At 41.9% G+C, this 15,000-nt stretch overlaps 2 protein-coding genes across 2 annotated transcripts in view; both read right to left on the reverse strand.

The window, feature by feature from the left end:
- The window catches only part of golph3a (golgi phosphoprotein 3a), a 15,910-nt gene extending 9,425 nt beyond the window's left edge, over positions 1-6,485 (reverse strand). The window contains exon 1 of the mRNA XM_030774651.1: positions 6,104-6,485. Within this exon, the coding sequence (XP_030630511.1) occupies positions 6,104-6,319 (216 nt within the window). The 5' untranslated portion in view covers positions 6,320-6,485. The remainder of the gene's footprint in view (positions 1-6,103) is intronic.
- Positions 6,486-9,706: 3,221 nt separating this feature from the next.
- The window catches only part of mtmr12 (myotubularin related protein 12), a 14,793-nt gene continuing 9,499 nt past the window's right edge, over positions 9,707-15,000 (reverse strand). The window contains 3 exon segments of the mRNA XM_030772057.1: positions 9,707-10,077; positions 10,079-10,375; positions 10,610-10,768. Of these exon segments, the coding sequence (XP_030627917.1) occupies positions 9,799-10,077; positions 10,079-10,375; positions 10,610-10,768 (735 nt within the window). The 3' untranslated portion in view covers positions 9,707-9,798.

The following is a 15,000-nucleotide window of genomic DNA, read 5'->3' on the forward strand; positions in this document are numbered from 1 at the left end:
TATACTACAGGCCTCTCTCATATCCCATCACATCACATCACATCACATCATATCATCTATACCTATATTACAGGCCTCAACAGGCCTCTCTCATATCCCATCATATCATATCCCATCATATCATATCAACTATACCTATACTACAGGCCTCTCTCATATCCCATCATATCCCATCATATCATATCATATCATATCACATCATATCATATCAACTATACCTATATTACAGGCCTCAACAGGCCTCTCTCATATCACATCATATCATATCATATCATATCATATCAACTATACCTATACTACAGGCCTCTCTCATATCCCATCATATCTTATCATGTCATGTCATGTCATATCATATCATATCATATCATATCAACTATACCTATACTACAGGCCTCAACAGGCCTCTGTCATATCATATCATATCATATTGACTATACCTATACTACATTAACACTGTCACTCATATCATATCATATAGACTATACCTATACTACATTAACACTGTCACTCATATCATATCATATAGACTATACCTATACTACATTAACACTGTCACTCATATCATATCATATAGACTATACCTATACTACATTAACACTGTCACTCATATCATATCATATAGACTATACCTATACTACATTAACACTGTCACTCATATCGCATCATATCATATAGACTATACCTGTACTACATTAACACTGTCACTCATATCATATCATATCATATAGACTATACCTATACTACATTAACACTGTCACTCATATCATATCATATCATATCATATAGACTATACCTGTACTACATTAACACTGTCACTCATATCATATCATATTGACTATACCTATACTACATTAACACTGTCACTCATATCATATCATATCATATAGACTATACCTGTACTACATTAACACTGTCACTCATATCATATCATATTGACTATACCTATACTACATTAACACTGTCACTCATATCATATCATATTGACTATACCTATACTACATTAACACTGTCACTCATATCGCATCATATCATATAGACTATACCTGTATCACATTAACACTGTCACTCATATCGCATCATATCATATAGACTATACCTGTACTACATTAACACTGTCACTCATATCATATCATATAGACTATACCTATACTACATTAACACTGTCACTCATATCATATCATATAGACTATACCTATACTACATTAACACTGTCACTCATATCATATCATATCATATAGACTATACCTGTACTACATTAACACTGTCACTCATATCATATCATATCATATAGACTATACCTATACTACATTAACACTGTCACTCATATCATATCATATCATATAGACTATACCTATACTACATTAACACTGTCACTCATATCATATCATATCATATAGACTATACCTGTACTACATTAACACTGTCACTCATATCATATCATATCATATAGACTATACCTATACTACATTAACACTGTCACTCATATCATATCATATCATATAGACTATACCTGTACTACATTAACACTGTCACTCAGAAGATCTCCCCTGCACTGGGGAAATGATGAAATGTTATGAACAATGATAAAGACTTGGTCTAACGGTCATAATGAATAAATGAGGAACTAGAAAACCATTAAACTAGGCAATAACCATGGATTTAGACAAAAAAGCTCTGGTTCTTTTTTGTTTTGTTTCTTTCCAAACATGAAGTTTCAGCTTCAGGCAGAGGGTTTGGATCCCTCGTCTGCCACAAGCGGGAAAGATCTGGATCTAGAGTCTGGATTTGGGGGTCGATTCAAAACGAGAGGAACACCAGCACACGGAGCGTCGAGCGTACGGTACAGAACCAGTCATGGACCAGAAACCAAAACCCTGCTCAGAGACCGGTCATGGACCAGAAACCAAACAGCCAGCACAGAGACCGGTCATGGACCAGAAACCAAACAGCCAGCATAGCTCAACCCCTCCCCAAACATCACTCACATCTGTCTGTCTAAAACAACCACGAGTCAGTTCCACCAAAGTCTCCACAATATCAAATCACTTCCATCTAAAGCTTTCACCTGAAGTTTAAACTCCAAACAACTCACAACAAATACACAACCCAGAGAAAAGAGTAGCGTACCAGCCCGGAGGGCAGCGCAGACAAAGAGAGAAACGACTCAAACTGAACCGAATCAGCCAAAGGCTTATCTGTGTGGAAATAAAGGCCAATGTTTTAGCCAAGGAAAAGTCTGCAGTGTACACTGAGTGTGTGCTGACCTGGCTGAGAGAGAGGCAGGGAGGGTGAGCGAGAGAGAGAGACAGGGACAGAGAGAGAGACAGGGACAGAGAGAAAAGCAAACTTTATCATGACATACCGTAACCTGCATATGTTTACCACAAACTTCCTGAGTCAGAAATCTCTCTAATATAACTCAGCGTTTCCTTCATGCACTGGAGCAGAACATGGAAAGTATTTCATAATCTCTCTTTCAAAATTCACTGAGGCTGAACATCTGACAGCTGTCCAGGGTTCGCTCGCTGACTAGAATATTGTAAAAAAAAAAAAAAAAAAAAAAAAGCAGCTTATTTATTCCTGCTGTTGTAGTTCTCATGTCTTTGTCACTGGGCCTTTCGGCTCACAGCTGTCATCACAAAAGCTCAAACCAGAACTATACCAAAGAACTGAATCTAACTGAGTCTGAGTCCAAGTGAGTCTAAATGACTCTGAGTCCAACTGAGTATATCTGAGTCTAAATGAGTCCAAGCCTAACTGAGTCTGAGTCTAAATGAGTCCAAGCCTAACTGAGTCTGAGTCTAACTGAGTCTGAGTCTAACTGAGAAACTGAGTCTAAATGAGCTCAAGTCTGAGTCTGAGTCTAACTGAATCTGAATGAGTCTCACTGAATCAAAAAGCAAGATGCTTCTATGAGCATGAGCTTCTGAGTGCATATATTCCCTCTGTGTTTCCATGTGTATCACTATCACACTGCAAACAGCCCTGATGCTTCTGTAGCAGTGCTAACAGCATGGCCAGTGAACCCTTCTCCTCGGCCAAGAGGGACGTGTCCTGCCTCTTTCTCCTTTCTCCCGTAAAGCCATTTCTCTCATGCCGTTACTGTGAAATCACACTGAAAGGTCGATGATTACACAGTCTGGAGTGGCAGTGCAAACAGAGCGGAGAGCTGTGATGTAAACGGCGACAGACTTCGCTGGAGCGTACTGAACCGGATTCCCCATCCCTCCCTCCGTGTGTGGCCAGCTCCACACTGTTTACTCTTCTCTCCTGTTTCTCCAACACGTGCTCACTGTAGGCAGAGCAGTGGACGTGGACACAGGACTTACAGTGTGTGTTCTCTCTCCCTATCTCTCTGGAGAGAGCTGGACATCTGTTCTGCATAAGTACATGAACATGCAGAAGAGCTGCTGTTACATAAGTGAGGAGGAACGTGCTGCTGGCAGTGAGGCCCAGACACACTGATCTTTACTGAACAGCACTGGTCAGGAATAAAGACACACTGATCTTTACTGAACAGCACTGGTCAGGAATAAGGACACGCTGATCTTTACTGAACAGCGCTGGTCAGGAATAAGGACACGCTGATCTTTACTGAACAGCGCTGGTCAGGAATAAGGACACGCTGATCTTTACTGAACAGCGCTGGTCAGGAATAAGGACACGCTGATCTTTACTGAACAGCACTGGTCAGGAATAAGGACACGCTGATCTTTACTGAACAGCACTGGTCAGGAATAAGGACACGCTGATCTTTACTGAACAGCACTGGTCAGGAATAAAGACACGCTGATCTTTACTGAACAGCACTGGTCAGGAATAAAGACATGCTGATCTTTACTGAACAGCGCTGGTCAGGAATAAGGACACGCTGATCTTTACTGAACAGCACTGGTCAGGAATAAGGACACGCTGATCTTTACTGAACAGCACTGGTCAGGAATAAAGACACGCTGATCTTTACTGAACAGCACTGGTCAGGAATAAAGACACGCTGATCTTTACTGAACAGCACTGGTCAGGAATAAGGAAAGAGGCCGTTTTGTTTTTTTTTCTCTGGGGAGGGTGCACAGGCGTTATGTATTGTTGGTCCTGTTTGTCTTTTGCCACAGGCTGTGAGCTATGCAAACGAGTTCCTGTCTGTGAGGGAACAAAATGACATAAAACCTGAGTCTGGTCTCCAACATCTTTTTTTTCCGTCTTTAGTGACAGAGAATCCATGAACTGCACAGAGCAGAGACACACAAGTACACTCACTCCACCTTAACTCAGCCTGCTGTGTGTGTGTCTCTCTCACACACACACGCACACACACATACACACACGCACAATCACCTCCCCACTCAGAACCAGCATCTCAGATCACCTTACCGCTTCAGACAGGGACAAGACTGACACTGAACTTCTACTGAGAATGCAAAGGCCACTCCACCCAGTATTCATCTTTTCACCACACTGAAAATTCACCAGCCCAAACCATTCACGGCAACCATGCTGGAACACTCCCCAAACATCAGTGGGAGGGAATGGTCAGGATACATCCGGCATTTCGTCATTAACCTCATATCTTCCAGGAACACATCAGGACATATCTTCCAGGAACACACCAGGACAAATAAAACAGCCACACAAATTATGACAACTTTATTGTCTTGGGTGGAAATGTCACATTAAATGTTAGTCACATGACAGTGAGCATGTTCCTCTAAAGGAAGGACTCAAACACAAAGTGGTTCATTCTGTTAAGATTCAAATCTGATGATAGGAAACCAGATACATCTGACAGAAGCGCAGAGACAGCAAAGTGTCAGGGACTTTCTGACAGGAACTCACACTGTTCAAACAGCACGACTACACACCTCTACTAATGCATGTCCAAACAGTCTCTACACAGTCTCTACACAATCTATACACAGTCTCTACACAATCTATACACAATCTATACACAATCTATACACAATCTATACACAGTCTCTAATCTGGCAACACGGACATTTCTACTCTTTACCAACCGGCTAAATGAGACAAACAGTATGTAGCTGGGATAAAACGATAATTTGACACAAACTTAGTCAGTCTTACAGTACAATCTTACAGTACAATCTTGTGCTGATGGCTGTATGAGATCAACAGTGCTGCTGGGACCAGTTTAAGACTAATGGTACTCTTATATGAAGCGGAACAAAAACAAAAGATTAACTGGAAGGAAAACAAAGTGATACAAGTGCATTAAATGTCTTAACATAATCGACGTTAACCAACCTGCTGACAAAGAGGACTAGAGCGTACAGACAGTATAGTTTGTCTTGACATGACAAATGACGCTCAGTTTGAACTGAGCTCATTCAACCAGCCTAATTTCAAAGGCCCTTCTCGGACAGTGCACCTCTCCACCAAAACTAACTGACAAGATAATTAGTAATCCCGGTCTACTAATGTGGAAAACGTTTTCAAAGCGATGCGTTCGAACAAAACTGTCAGCAATACTTAATTAAACTAGAAAACCATACACACACTAACGAACCTGGTTAATTCTCCGCTGCCTCTGGTATCACGTTCATTTTACCAGACTCCATGCTTATAAATTAAGTAACAGGAAGATTAACCTGATTTAGCCTGCTAGTCCGTGGCTTAGCCATTCAAATGAGATTCAACACTATGCACGGTTTGAACAGTGGGAGTTTTACTAATTGTTTGAGTTTATTTAATTACACCAAACAGCGGGTTGCCCACAGCAACACCCACGTCTAACGACTGTAAACCGTTCGGTTATGCTACAGTTATGCTGTTCACCTGAGGGAACAGTGCTATGTTTGTCTAACCCTTGGTTGGTCAACTGGGCACATCAAATGGTTTACTAACTTAAACCACTTACAGAGAAATGGCACGTCCGTAGTTGGGCAGACCAGACTCCGACAATGACACAAGACAAGCTAATTTGCAGCTAGTTGCAGTCTTGGCAAACAAAACACATAACTCCTGTTTGCCGTAGCCTGCAGCTAGTTAACCTAGCGAATAGCTAAACCACCCGGAGCCGTATAGAGTTATGTAGCATAGCAACCGAGCTAATAATGATTTAAAGAAAAAAAAACAAAACAGAAACCTCGCGGTCCTTTAGCCCCAACAGCAAAACTTCCTCCATCAAGGTCAATCGGGTTTCTTTGGAGTCTCCGCTGTCATCTTCGTCCTGCTCGTCTCCTCGCCCGGGCTCGTAGTCCTCGTCGCCTGATCCTCTCTCCCTGTCAGCAGCAGCGGCATTACGCGAGGCCTCGGTCCGCCGCTGGACCAGGCCCGAGCTCCGCTGGGTCAGGGAAGTCATATCTACCTACAGATAAGTCCTGAAAACGACGATAAAACAACCCTCCCAGACAACTCCGGCCTGAGATCGGATTCGTTTTTATTTAGTCCAAGACATAAATGTTAGTTAACGAATGTATATGTCCCCACAGACAGCGAGCGGAGAGGTTAAATGTAAATATTGGCCACGTTTCTAATCTTAGCTGACAAACCCCTTTACTCCGTTGGCGGAGCTGTACTAGAGATGTGTAGACGTTAAACCCAGACGAACAACTCCTGGTGGAAAAAAAAACATATCACGCCGTTCAAAGGAGGAGGTGTCACCATATAAGGCAGTAACAAGAGGAAGTTACTTTGAATAGGTATGCAAGCAACTGAGAAAAATTGTAATGGGTTAATAATGTTTATATTTTCTCGGGGGGGGGGAATCGAAAAGTTTATAATACTGTTTCGCAGCTCAACTCGACTTGAAGTTGTTTAGAACAATAGCCATCGAACTTTAAGATATTATAAAAAGCAGTTGTTCCAAAAAATAATTTTATTCGTAGGAGTAAAGTTTATGACGAACGATTTCTACCGTAAACCTAATGAATACTTGGTACATACACCGTAATATCCTATTTATTAGGCAAATAGAAAAAAGAAAAGTTCAGTTGTGCTGCAATGCTAACTCAGCCGCACGATTCCGCGTCGTTCCTCGTTGGATCAGTTGGCCATCTGTTGTTTTTCTTCTATCTTTGGCTGCACTCCTCAGTGTGTGTCCAATATGGCGTCCGGTGATGACGACAGCAGTGGATGTGGCACCTCAGCCCCCCAGGTAAAATTACGGGACAGAGTATGTGAACTGGGAAAATCGAATGCAATGGAAAACCTTACGTGAACACAGAAGGAGACGGTGTCACAGTTTTAGATAAATACATTTAAAAAATGAAAAAAAGTTTTCGTTGATCGATTTAGGTACCAAATCCCGTATCCGCACCAACATCCCTCAGGCAATGCTATTTGTGAGCGACAGCAGAATCCAGGATAATTGCGCGGTTTAAATTTCTCCGCCAGTTTATCAGGTTGACTGTTGTACACTGAGAACACGTCTGCCTTAAAGACTCACGGCATTTGCACAAGTGACGTGAAACAATAGAACGGTTATGCAGTTTCTTGTAATAAAAAGGGGTGGGGAGGTGTCAAAACGCTAATGCAGGAAGAGTGAAAACTGTGAAGTCTTTACGTACTGTTCCGTATCCTTTTCCATGTTAAACACATAAGAGAAGAATGACAGTCAACAGTGCTCTGATGCAGTTAACTATAAAGGAGATTTTAATCACAAATACAAACAAAAATACAGTAACCCAGGTAGCTTAAGCCGGTTAAAATACATTTAAAAAAGGATATGAATAGTGTTTCATATCTCACAACAGTGAAAGAAGTCAGAGTTACAGTAACAATACCAGTGTGTGACAACAGCAGGGCAGCAGTGCAAAGGTAAGGGGAGAGGAGAGGGAAATCTGTCCATTTTTTCATTAATACCCAGCAGTGACCTGAATGCAATTTTCTCCAGCCTCTCTACAGACTCAGACAAATTCATCTCTTCCACTGAAGTCAGCCACTCAGACCCCACAGTGCTCAGGCAGAAGAGGTCTGTTAGGACCAGTCACACTGACCATGAGATCCATGAGATGAGATCACACTCTTTATAGACATACTGTCGCTTGAGATAAACCGCTGCACAAATAACACTACGCAAGGCACATTTTTTTTCCTTTGGTTCCCGTACATATGGTCTGGAAACACACACACACACACACACACACACACACAGGCACACAGAGTGAGTGCATATTTAAATTTGCTCTGATACATGACTGTCGGCCTTGCGGCATCTCTGTACAAACAGAACTCTATCATACCTCCCTGGTTCTTTTAACACAGTCTAAAGGTTATTCTTGGCTCGCACCATGAGGTGGACACCTCTGGTCTCAGCACATTCAGCAGTACTGAGAGTTGAGGGGAATCTCAGGACAGGAGTGGGCGTCAGGTACACCCCTCTTCACACCTGCATTTGTCTGGTCCATTAAAGACATAATGTCAGGACCTGTTTTCTCAGCAAATCAAAGCTACAAAGGTGCGGAAGTGCTGCACTCGTGTAGGATCATGTGACCGTGATCATTCAGTGTTTTTATTGCTATTTTTTTTCCGTTCTTTTCTTAACACCAATCACAAGTGCAGCAAAGAGACTAAATGAGTTCCTCATAATCAGAGAAGAAACAGAGTATGGAGACTGGGTCTGATACCCGTCAACAGGCAGTCAACACCCCTCACGCTCTCTCAGATGCAGCCAGCAGAAGAATTATGTTAAGAGTTAGCCAGCAGGTGGTGCTATAGTTTCTAAAAGCTTTTTTTTCTTTTCTTTTCTTTTTTTTTTTTTTTATGAAGTCCACATTTTAAATCATCTATTGCTCAAACAATGCAAGTGGCATTCAGAGGTTCTGAGGCAGTCTGCATACTTATATACAAAAACAATGAGTTTGAAAAAAGTAAACTGGAAGAATTAGCACCAGCGTAAACGAAAACAAGTCAGGCACTATCAGTCATGAGCTGCATGTATCCAGGGTAAGAAAGAAACAGAAAACATGACCTGTGGTGACCTGTTTTATATGCTACTACTGAGGTGAAGTCTTCAGACAGACTGAGAGTGAAGCCAGGCCAGCGTGCGCTTTAGAACAACAGGTGGTGGCCACACTGACGGAGCTGAGCACCCAACAGGTGGGCGGTTGCTCGATTTTGTTGGACAAAGATACATGAGCAGTGCACGTAGTCACACAGGTGTGGTCAGATTGAAGTGGCCTGGCGGTATCAGGTGTGTACATTATCAGGTGTGTACAGTATTGTCTTTGGGATTACAGAGATGTGGCTATACTCTTACACAGCATTTTAAAGTCCTGATTAAGGTCCCTTATGAAGTGCGCTATAAAACATGTGTTACACAAAACACGCACATGCACACGCTCCTCAGACCCACGTGATCTCCCATGAGAAAGACGAAGACTGTTGATTCTGATAACCCTGAGTGCTCCAGTGTGGTAATGCTGTGATTTTGTGTTGTACAGTAAATCTGAGAGAGCAGGTAAAAGTGATCCGCATTCATTTACATGATCGTAATCTTAGCACTTCTCATTTAGGACGGGCGTGGCCACTTACTTGCTAAGTGATTGTGAGCTTTGTCTCACTTTACACACACATATTTCACAAATAATGCAAATAATTTGTTTCCAAAAGACCTTAAAACATGAGACAGCAGAGGCGTGGTGAAACCCCGGGCCTGCAGTCCTTTATGGCTCGGGCGAGGTCGGGCGGGGTCCGAAGGTCACAGAGGGGTCGCAGCTAAGGCTCTCGTTTCATTAAGGAGGCTGTGATTGGACCAGTGGCTGACTAAGGAAAACCAGTGGTCACCGTGCTTTAGAGCTACTGTTCCACACCAGCCCAGGAGACGGAGACGAGGACCCCTCAGACCACGGTGAACGCCTCGGTGGCCTCGTCTTCCTGATTGGCCAGGTTGTCGGTGACGTCGATGCTGTGGAGACGGCTGTTGGGGATGACTGGTTTGAAGGACCAGTTGCGATTGGAGGCGAAAGGGAAAGAGGAGGAGAGACGCACGGAGGAGCGACTCAGCGCCAGCGGCCGGTGGTTGTCGGGCTTGTTTTCGCGGCGGCCCTGCCGGTCCAGCTCGCGACGCAGCTGCACGACTTCTCCCTGCAGCTCCGCGAGCCTGTTCGTCACGGCGATCGGCCCCCCCGCCGAAAATCTGCAGCTCGGGAATCCAGCGCAGGTATCGCTGCATCCAGACGCGCATGGCCGGCCCGTCCAGGCAGGGCAGCAGAACGCCGTGGTAGTCCAGCGGTTTTCTCTGCCAGGATTCGTAAAACTCGCGAGTGGAGGCCTGGGGCGAATCCGGGGAGACCAACCATCGGCTCACCCGTCGCATCCGGAGCATCTTCTTAAGGCTCTCCGTCTCCTCCTTAAAGAATCCTTTCTTGGGCGGAGTTTTAAAAGCTGAACTTGGCAGAGAGAGCTGCCTCTGATGCTGGATTACCAAACGAACACAAAACAGTCAAACATTTAGTAAATATTTAACCGTCAACAAAAGGGCAATTAACACGGTATTTCACGCACAACAGCGGCAGACAACAGTGTGAAGTTCAGTCTTAAACATGTACACTCTACAGATAAAACCTGGACACTCAGTGAAAACTCGCCACGTTCCAGGGAAGAGTTCCACGTGAGCTGCAGGCCTGAGGAGACTGGGGGTACCTCTCACCTTGGGTTTGTGAGTTTTGCGCTGGGTTTTGTCTGGCTTGTTTTTTTCGGCATACAGAGGGTTAATGAAGAAATCCTGGGCCTTGCAGTCAAACTGCACAGACCAGTCCCAGACGGGCGGGCACGTCAACACCTCGTTCTGCGATCGCGGTGACTCAGCCTGCAAGGTGCAGTTAGAGAAGAGTGTGTGATTGTATGTTAGAGTTAGAGAAGAGTGTGTGATTGTATGTTAGAGTTGGAGAAGAGTGTGTGATTGTATGTTAGAGTTGGAGAAGAGTGTGTGATTGTATGTTAGAGTTGGAGAAGAGTGTGTGATTGTATGTCAGTTAGAGAAGAGTGTGTGATTGTATGTCAGAGTTGGAGAAGAGTGTGTGATTGTATGTCAGAGTTGGAGACGAGTGTGTGATTGTATGTCAGAGTTGGAGACGAGTGTGTGATTGTATGTTAGAGTTAGAGACGAGTGTGTGATTGTATGTTAGAGTTAGAGAAGAGTGTGTGATTGTATGTTAGAGTTGGAGAAGAGTGTGTGATTGTATGTCAGTTAGAGTTGGAGAAGAGTGTGTGATTGTATGTCAGTTAGAGTTGGAGAAGAGTGTGTGATTGTATGTTAGAGTTAGAGAAGAGTGTGTGATTGTATGTTAGAGTTGGAGAAGAGTGTGTGATTGTATGTTAGAGTTAGAGAAGAGTGTGTGATTGTATGTTAGAGTTGGAGAAGAGTGTGTGATTGTATGTTAGAGTTGGAGAAGAGTGTGTGATTGTATGTTAGAGTTAGAGAAGAGTGTGTGATTGTATGTTACAGTTAGAGAAGAGTGTGTGATTGTATGTTAGAGTTAGAGAAGAGTGTGTGATTGTATCACGGTTAGAGTTAGAGAAGAGTGTGTGATTGTATCACGGTTAGAGTTAGAGTAGAGTGTGTGATTGTATGTCAGTTAGAGTTGGAGAAGTGTGTGTGATTGTATGTTAGAGTTAGAGAAGAGTGTGTGATTGTATGTTAGAGTTAGAGAAGAGTGTGTGATTGTATGTTAGAGTTAGAGAAGAGTGTGTGATTGTATGTTAGAGTTAGAGAAGAGTGTGTGATTGTATGTCAGTTAGAGTTGGAGAAGAGTGTGTGATTGTATGTTAGAGTTAGAGAAGAGTGTGTGATTGTATGTTAGAGTTAGAGAAGAGTGTGTGATTGTATGTTAGAGTTAGAGAAGAGTGTGTGATTGTATGTCAGTAAGAGTTGGAGAAGAGTGTGTGATTGTATGTTAGAGTTAGAGAAGAGTGTGTGATTGTATCACGGTTAGAGTTAGAGAAGAGTGTGTGATTGTATCACGGTTAGAGTTAGAGTAGAGTGTGTGATTGTATGTTACAGTTAGAGAAGAGTGTGTGATTGTATGTCAGTTAGAGTTGGAGAAGAGTGTGTGATTGTATGTTAGAGTTGGAGAAGAGTGTGTGATTGTATGTTAGAGTTAGAGAAGAGTGTGTGATTGTATGTTAGAGTTAGAGAAGAGTGTGTGATTGTATGTCAGTTAGAGTTGGAGAAGAGTGTGTGATTGTATGTCAGTTAGAGTTGGAGAAGAGTGTGTGATTGTATGTTAGAGTTAGAGAAGAGTGTGTGATTGTATGTTACAGTTAGAGAAGAGTGTGTGATTGTATGTTAGAGTTGGAGAAGAGTGTGTGATTGCATGTTAGAGTTGGAGAAGAGTGTGTGATTGTATGTCAGTTAGAGTTGGAGAAGAGTGTGTGATTGTATGTCAGTTAGAGTTAGAGAAGAGTGTGTGATTGTATGTCAGTTAGAGTTGGAGAAGAGTGTGGGATTGTATGTTACAGTTAGAGAAGAGTGTGTGATTGTATGTTACAGTTAGAGAAGAGTGTGTGATTGTATGTTAGAGTTGGAGAAGAGTGTGTGATTGTATGTTAGAGTTGGAGAAGAGTGTGTGATTGTATGTCAGTTAGAGTTGGAGAAGAGTGTGTGATTGTATGTCAGTTAGAGTTAGAGAAGAGTGTGTGATTGTATGTCAGTTAGAGTTAGAGAAGAGTGTGTGATTGTATGTCAGTTAGAGTTGGAGAAGAGTGTGTGATTGTATGTTAGAGTTAGAGAAGAGTGTGTGATTGTATGTTACAGTTAGAGAAGAGTGTGTGATTGTATGTTAGAGTTGGAGAAGAGTGTGTGATTGTATGTCAGTTAGAGTTAGAGAAGAGTGTGTGATTGTATGTCAGTTAGAGTTGGAGAAGAGTGTGGGATTGTATGTTAGAGTTAGAGACGAGTGTGTGATTGTATGTCAGTTAGAGTTAGAGAAGAGTGTGTGATTGTATGTCAGTTAGAGTTAGAGAAGAGTGTGTGATTGTATGTCAGTTAGAGTTGGAGAAGAGTGTGTGATTGTATGTTAGAGTTAGAGAAGAGTGTGTGATTGTATGTTACAGTTAGAGAAGAGTGTGTGATTGTATGTCAGTTAGAGTTGGAGAAGAGTGTGTGATTGTATGTTAGAGTTGGAGAAGAGTGTGTGATTGTATGTCAGTTAGAGTTGGAGAAGAGTGTGGGATTGTATGTTACAGTTAGAGAAGAGTGTGTGATTGTATGTTACAGTTAGAGAAGAGTGTGTGATTGTATGTTAGAGTTGGAGAAGAGTGTGTGATTGTATGTTAGAGTTGGAGAAGAGTGTGTGATTGTATGTCAGTTAGAGTTGGAGAAGAGTGTGTGATTGTATGTCAGTTAGAGTTAGAGAAGAGTGTGTGATTGTATGTCAGTTAGAGTTAGAGAAGAGTGTGTGATTGTATGTCAGTTAGAGTTGGAGAAGAGTGTGTGATTGTATGTTACAGTTAGAGAAGAGTGTGTGATTGTATGTTACAGTTAGAGAAGAGTGTGTGATTGTATGTTAGAGTTGGAGAAGAGTGTGTGATTGTATGTCAGTTAGAGTTAGAGAAGAGTGTGTGATTGTATGTCAGTTAGAGTTGGAGAAGAGTGTGGGATTGTATGTTAGAGTTAGAGACGAGTGTGTGATTGTATGTCAGTTAGAGTTAGAGAAGAGTGTGTGATTGTATGTCAGTTAGAGTTAGAGAAGAGTGTGTGATTGTATGTCAGTTAGAGTTGGAGAAGAGTGTGTGATTGTATGTTAGAGTTAGAGAAGAGTGTGTGATTGTATGTTACAGTTAGAGAAGAGTGTGTGATTGTATGTTAGAGTTGGAGAAGAGTGTGTGATTGTATGTTAGAGTTGGAGAAGAGTGTGTGATTGTATGTCAGTTAGAGTTAGAGTAGAGTGTGTGATTCTATCACGGTTAGAGTTAGAGTAGAGTGTGTGATTGTATCACAGAGAGGCACTCAGGCATGTGCCAGCAGGTGACTTACTGACACACACACACAGAGCCTGCTGGCCTGACTCAGAATGACATCACCCTACAGAGAAAGCTGCAGTTCTATCCAGAAGGATGGGCAGGAGTACAGCGCATTCACATAATGAACCCAAACATTTTCACTGACTCTCCGCTAAAAGCCAGCTTACGTTCCACTGTTATGGTAACATGTAACCTGACTGTGATTCTCACTGAGATCTTACAGCTGCCTGTAAATGTCTCACATGACCGACAACAATATTCCCTACATTAACTGACTAATATTCCCTTCATTAACCGACTATAACATTCCCTACATTAACTGACTAATATTCCCTTCATTAACCGACTATAACATTACCTACATTAACTGTAATATTCCCCCTCATTAACTGACTATAACATTACCTACATTAACTGTAATATTCCCTTCATTAACTGACTATAACATTACCTTCATTAACCGACTATAACATTACCTACATTAACTGACTAATATTCCCTTCATTAACCGACTATAACATTACCTACATTAACTGACTAATATTCCCTTCATTAACCGACTATAACATTACCTACATTAACTGACTAATATTCCCTTCATTAACCGACTATAACATTCCCTACATTAACTGTAATATTCCCTTCATTAACTGACTATAACATTACCTACATTAACTGACTAATGTTCCCTTCATTAACTGACTATAACATTACCTACATTAACTGACTATAACATTACCTACATTAACTGACTAATATTCCCTTCATTAACCGACTATAACATTACCTACATTAACTGACTAATATTCCCTTCATTAACCGACTATAACATTCCCTACATTAACTGACTAATATTCCCTTCATTAACCGACTATAACATTCCCTACATTAACTGTAATATTCCCTTCATTAACTGACTATAACATTACCTACATTAACTGACTAATGTTCCCTTCATTAACTGACTATAACATTACCTACATTAACTGACTAATATTCCCTACATTAACTGACTACAACATTACCTACATTAACAGACTAATATTCCCTTCATTAAACGACTATAACATTCCCTAC

Source organism: Chanos chanos, chromosome 1, assembly GCF_902362185.1.
Source record: "Chanos chanos chromosome 1, fChaCha1.1, whole genome shotgun sequence".
Lineage (NCBI taxonomy): Eukaryota > Metazoa > Chordata > Actinopteri > Gonorynchiformes > Chanidae > Chanos > Chanos chanos.